This window comes from Haliotis asinina, chromosome 2 (genome assembly GCF_037392515.1).
Source record: "Haliotis asinina isolate JCU_RB_2024 chromosome 2, JCU_Hal_asi_v2, whole genome shotgun sequence".
NCBI lineage: Eukaryota > Metazoa > Mollusca > Gastropoda > Lepetellida > Haliotidae > Haliotis > Haliotis asinina.
Window position 1 is genome coordinate 81820331 of NC_090281.1, and position 6753 is coordinate 81827083.

A 6753-nucleotide genomic window follows, 5' to 3' on the forward strand; every position below is an offset into this window, starting at 1 on the left:
ACGGTCAATCAAATAATATTTGGGGAGGGTTATGAAAACTTATGAACACTATCTTGTAAAACTGCTTTTGATTTTGTCTTTGTGACACTGTGAGGACCACCACTTAAAACAGAAGCATAGTTAGAAGGTAGTTTTATTCAGTACCAAAAACTCCACATCCACTCACTCCTGTAACAAGTGGCTGGTCCCTAGACCAGCTGAAAATCAGCAACAGGAGTAAATGGTACAAAAGATTTCAGAAAGAAATGATGAACTGGATTAATAAGACCTTTAGCCCATATGAAGTAAAGAAAAGCCTACCTTGTGTCCATTCACTGATGCTCTTGTTGCCGAGGTTGGTGTTGATGATGTAGCCATAGTCGGGTTCCACAGTGATGGTGTACTTGAGTCCGTCATCAGGGCTGTCACGATCCTCCACACGTAGGTATTTGTCCGTGATAGGGAATCCAAGACTACCACCATCCATGCTGACAAGTGTAGACACGCCTCTGTTGACGGCAATCTGAGGAGTACCATTGTCTACTGGAACTATCTCAATATGCATCATCTGAGGTTGTCTGGTTGTGTACGTTGTCTCAGGGAAGACAAAGTAGTCGGAGTGTGTGCCATCAGTAACAGTGAAGGAGAAACTGTCCTTGTTTGTTTCGGACCCATCATGTTGATAACTGATCATGTTCTCATTCAGATCTTCTAAAGTAAATGTTGCAATAATCTTGGTCTTGTTAAACAAGATGTTACCATGGACAGGAACTTGAGTGATGGTGAACAGGATGTTATCATCCGAAGTATCTCTATCATCAGCCTTCAGTTCAAAGGGTGTAATAAGCTTATTGTCACCTTCTTTCAGTCTCAGAGGCTGGAACATGACAATTGGCTTCTTATTGTCCACATCACTGAGAGAGATCCGGAAGGTACGAGCAACTGGGTTGAATCCATCAGTAACTTCAAACTCAAAGCTGTCCATTTTCATCTCATCATCGCTGGAATGAACATATCTGATCTTATTTCCAGCCAATTCAAGCTGTGTGAAGGCAGTGATGGGGACCCCAGGCATGTCAGTGCTCTCAAGGTGACCTCGACCTGGTGCTCGGGTGACTATGAACTGAAGGTTCTCATCTGGAGTGTTGAGATCGGTTCCACTGAGGAGATCAGTTGTCAAAGTAACTCTCCCTCCCTCTGGAAGTTCGACACCCTTGTTGATAACAGATGGGAATGTCATGTCAATTCCTTCTACTGTCACATAGAAATATCTGTCAATCAAGGGGTTAAGAGTGTCAGTGACATCAAACTTGATGAGATCCCGAACTCCTTCCAGTCCTGTGTGGACATACTGGACCTTCCTCTGATCAATGTCTCTCTGGGTAAAGTTCTGGCCAAGAGTCAGGTTCTGAAACAATTCACCTGAAATCTGTTTCAGGAGATATCCATACTTTGGTATTCTTCTTATAATGAAAAGAATGTCTGGGTCATTGGAATCCAAGTCCTCGGCCTTAAGATGTTCCGTTGTGATGGTCTTGATCTCCCCACCTCTCTCCAGTTCCAGGCCATTGTTGATGGTCAGTCGGGGCGTTTCATCATCCACTGGGATAACAATAATAGGAACTGTCTTTGTGACATTGTGAACTCCATCCGTTAGAAGGAATTCAAAAGAGTCAGACGTGGTTTCAGTATCATCATGTTCATACTCTATTGTAGATTCTCCAGAGATGTCAGTCAGAGTGAAGGAATCAATGGGGTATGTTCCACTTGGCCTCTGCTGAACAATGGCTCCATGCTCTGGTTTCTTGGTAATGTAGAAGGTGATTTCTCCTTGTGGTTTATCACCATCAACCACACTCAGGATTGGTGTGTCAATCATCAGGTTCATGCCTTCAAGAACCATGAACTCTCTCAGGAACACCTTGGGTTCTTCATCATTGTTTGGTACAATACCCAGGTTAAAGTCATAACTTGGTGAGTTATTGATTCCATCTGAGCACCTGAACACAAATCTATCCTTCCGTGGCTCAACTCCTTCATGAACACTTTGGACATAGTTGATGCTACCTCTTCTGACATCTCCAATAGTAAAGGCAGATACAGGCATTCCAGCTCTGGATTTCTCAGAACCAGGAGCTGCTGATTCATTCTCAATATAACCATAGGTAGGTGCTGATGTTATTGTACACACAATTTCATTGTCATCTGTATCAATATCCATTGCATCCAGATGAATGGGTAGGATTGGAGACTTATCATTCTCCCGAACATCAAACTCCTCCACCACAGTAACTATGGGAGACTCATTGTCTACAGCAAGGATCTTGACGTCCACATTAATTCTGTTAATCCTGTTACCCTCTACATTGAATTCATCTGACCTATCAGTCAGCAACAGCGTGAAACTGTCATTTCTCCCTTTGGGTCCAACCTCCCCACCAGTATGCTGGTACTGAATGTGACCTTCAACAATGTCCCTCTGGGTGAACCTGTCAGTATTCAATCCTCTGTTCAGAATAAATCCTTCATATGGAACTCTCTCCACAATAAAGTTCAACATCAAATCCTCTGTGTCAGGATCAGTTGCTTTAAAGTCCTCAGTCGTGAGGGTGACCATAGAGCTCTCTGGCACTTCGATGGTAATCCCAAGGACTCCAGCCTGTACATTTCCAAGCAGTTTTGGTGCTTCATCATCAATTGACTTCACGTTGACTTTGAATGTAATGGGGACATGATGTACTCCATCTGTAATGTCTATCTTGAATCTGTCATTGTCTATCTCATCCCCAGTATTGAGGTACAAGATTCGACCAGTGTTCAGATCGTCCTTCCTGAACAAGTCCCCCACCCTCATGTCTACCTCATCAAGTTGCAGCACACCATGGAGTGGGATCTCCATAACAGTAAACTTGATATCTTCATCACTGGTGTCGACATCGCGCACATCCAACATGCTGGGGTCAATGATTGCATACCCATTTTCCTCAATCTCAACTCCTCTGTTGATAATTTCAGGTGGCTTGTTATCCACAGGTTTTAAATTGATAGTAAACCTCTGATCAGGCAAGACATTTCCAGAAGCATCTGTTACAGTATAGGCAAACTGGATAATCCTAGGCACAGTTCCCATGTCAGCACTGGGAGGCTTGTAACAGATCTTGTGATGGTTTACCTGAGATTGGGTGAAGGAGGACAGCTCACCTCTACCTGGGTGATCACATTTTACAATCGTCCCTGGTCCAAGAGGAGTGTTCAGGTCCGTGTCAAATGGCAAGACTGTGATATCATACCTCAGCTTGCGGTCATCAGTATCATCATCAGTGTACCTAAGGAACTTCCTCTTGAACGTTGTTGTCTCAAATTCACTGACATTCATGGAAAGTGGAGTGTTTGGATAGAGGTAAGGGAGTTGATCATCCACTGGGGCAATCTTCACTATAAACTCTTCAAGACCAGACTGGTTTGGAGGGTCGCCCCCATCAGCTAGTCTGAACCTGATTTTGTCAATCACAAAGTCAGATCTGTGTGGACCAACATGTTGATAGAACATTTTACCATCAACAATGTCCTGCTGGGTGAATTCACTGACCACTTGCTCGTAAACTCCACTCCTCAACTGCCAGTTTTCCATATCTGGTGGTGTCTGGAACTGTCGCCGGAGGATAACTCCCTCTGTTGAGAAGGGACGCTCGAGAACAAATCTGATGCTTGCATCATCACTGTCAATATCAGTGGCACTCAGTACAAATGGGGAGATTTCAGCCACCTCATTTTTCCTGATCTCTAACCCTGTGTTCACATTTAGGATTGGAGGCTCATCATCCACAGGGAAGATGGTAATAGGGTAAAGAAACTCGACCTCATTTTTTCCATCTGTCATTCGAAAGATGATATTGTCACTGTAAGTATCACTATTGTCATGGCGATATACTACCGCACCACGATCCAGATCGGCAGGAGTAAAAAATTTCTGACCAGCAGGAATGTCCAGTTGACCATGACGAAGTCCATCTGCGACAAAAATTTTCACATTTTCCAAATCATTTTCATCAGAAATTTGAAAATTCTTGTCACTTCTTAGCACTCTAGACTGTCCCTCGAACAGCTGAATTCCAGTATTCCTTGTCACGACAGGCGCAAGGGTATTCATTGGCTTTACAACGATCATTAACATAATAGGATCCACTGATGCCATGCCGTCTGAGTCAATTACTTCAAATGCTACCTGGAACACTCTCTGAACATAAGAATCCTCTGGAGGTGGCTTGTAAGCAATCTTGAGGTCTGTAATGTCTTTCTGATAAAATGACTTAATTGGCAGGTTCCTGTCATCAGTGCTCACAATATGGCCCTCTCCTGGACCAAGCGGGGTGGTGATATTGAAAATCAATTGGTCAGGTGAGGTTTCAAGATCTTCTGCTGCCAGAATTTCAGGAGTAATTGCTGTCATAACGAACTGGTCCACCTCCATGACCAACAATGCACTGTAACTAGCTTGTGGACGTGTGTTTTCCAACCCACCCTGAATTCTTGCCATAACTTGGAAATATTCCTGTTTATCTAAATTTCCATCCAAATCCATTAATTCAACAACCAAGGGTATGAAATCTCTGTCGGGAGAATTGTTTTCTGCTGTGTGCTGGTATCTCACACCCATTTCCAAAAACTCGTCACAGTCTACCATCTGCAGACGTGTAGTGTCGTTCATGACAACTCCGTAACGGGGTAGTCCACTGGCACTGCTCAAAACTGTCACTTTGCAAAGCCGGTTAGGGCGATCGTAGGCAAACTCCAACACTTCTTTATCAATGGGTTCACTAATTCCCATCAACTTTGAAACTTCGATGGGTAAGTTCCGAGTGACAACTTCAAGTTGCACGAATGACACTTCAAAATGAATGGTGAAGGGAATGATGATAGTCTGAGATGGAGAATCATATCGAATCTGCAATCGCACTCTATCTTCGGTCGGATTACGAGCTCCGAAATGTGAGTACTGGACATCCTGCATATCGAAGTCACATGGAAATTCCGAAGGCATCAGCCTACCTGGACGCTGGGACAAAGCATCTGTCCTGTCCAGCACTGTCACCTTACAACTGTCTCCTTGTCGTACTCTGATCTGCAGATTATTCGGGGTTACAAAAACCGATCGTCCTAGGGGCACCGTTATTTTCCGATTTGACACTAAAATATCTCTCGGTGACAGAATTACCTGAGAGGACAGAGTAACCACGCTCAAAATCACAACGGCTACCTGTACCGCACGGGGCATTTGGGACTCCATTGTCGATCCACCGAGCCTACAGAGGCCGCCTGACATAACACAGGCGAGGCAAGTTGTTGCATACACTATCTCCTCAGATGAGTGAGAAATGCACAACTATCTACTCCTCACAAAAGTTGGTGTGAGCTAGCTTCGCCGCTCGAACCATACTTTACCTTTCTACCCAATAACATTACACGCATCGGATTACTCTCGACCTCTGTTCGTTTATTTCCGGTACACTGATTTGCATAACTATGTACACAAAAACCTCAGGCCGCATGTCGCGGACGGCACATCCACCAATCACAGTCGGTGTTATATATCTAGCTCCGCCCATAGCGGTGTCATATCGATTAACTTCTCGATGAGCGTTGTCTAAGAGGCGGGACAAGTAATTAATTGACAGCTATGTTTTATGTCAACACGCCGAGCACGTGGTTATTGTGTATTGCAACAAATTCTCTCCCAGTGTGTGGATATGATTGCGATGTATAGTGCTGATAGCTTCGCCCAGACTTGTGTGCATACACCGCCACACGATTTCTGTCTATCTTTGCAGAATCTGTCGAGGCTTTGAAGAATGGGCAAGCAGAATAAGAGAATGAGAAGGGAGCATACTTCACAGTAACCGCAGTTACAAACAAATCTATCATTGTGGACATTAACAAAATGAGTTACGAAAATGTTATTTATTAGAATAGGCGGACTATAAACAGATATTCCAAATAGAAATATGTGCCTCGTTTACGACTTTTGAAAAGTTCCCACTTTTAAATGAAGTTATAGTTATGCCAACCCACCGTAAAATAGTTCTGTTACATTACAATATATTACTTTTTCATGGCTTTCGTTTAATTTCACTTCGAGATTTTCGAAAACAAAAGTGATTCCTGTGATCTAGTCAGGCCAGATTACACTTGCCTCGAATTGTACGCAGATCTTTGTCTGCCAGTTTCGTGCAGAGAAATATCCAAAGAAAGCAGTTCTCCGAGAAGAAATCTGTTCTCAAATTCAGCTTACCACCCCGATACATCCACCCTTCTGAAAATGTAATATTTCTCCCATAATGGAGACAATTATATTTCCGACGTATTCTTACACGGCGAGGAAACCAACTTCAAAACCATTTTATTCCAATATCATAATTACAACTTTACAAGTTAATGTGAATCTACCCCCATAAATGCAGTACATTATCGTGTTCAAGCTTTGTGTGCACTACACGTGGTGTCTCGTGAACGGGAATTCAGAAAGCGTATGTTTTCGAATCAGACAATAAAACGACAGGACTCTTGTAAACATATCGCAACTGAAAGCTATTCAGTGAACTAGGAATGCATAAACTTAGATATACGTTTCTGTAATTCCTGACCTGTATATTAACAGTCGACAGTTGATCTAACCTTAACTTTGTAGTAATATAAGTAGGGACCCAGTGAGACAGTGCACTGATACGTGTATGGAGAGACGGGCCGTTTCGTCATATTTTTCAAGACTGGAACGTT

General features: G+C 43.2%; 1 protein-coding gene across 1 annotated transcript in view; it reads right to left on the minus strand.

The window, feature by feature from the left end:
- The window catches only part of LOC137274424 (FRAS1-related extracellular matrix protein 2-like), a 189894-nt gene extending 184486 nt beyond the window's left edge, over positions 1–5408 (minus strand). The window contains exon 1 of the mRNA XM_067807596.1: positions 301–5408. Within this exon, the coding sequence (XP_067663697.1) occupies positions 301–5302 (5002 nt within the window). The 5' untranslated portion in view covers positions 5303–5408. The remainder of the gene's footprint in view (positions 1–300) is intronic.
- Positions 5409–6753: the final 1345 nt, after the last annotated feature.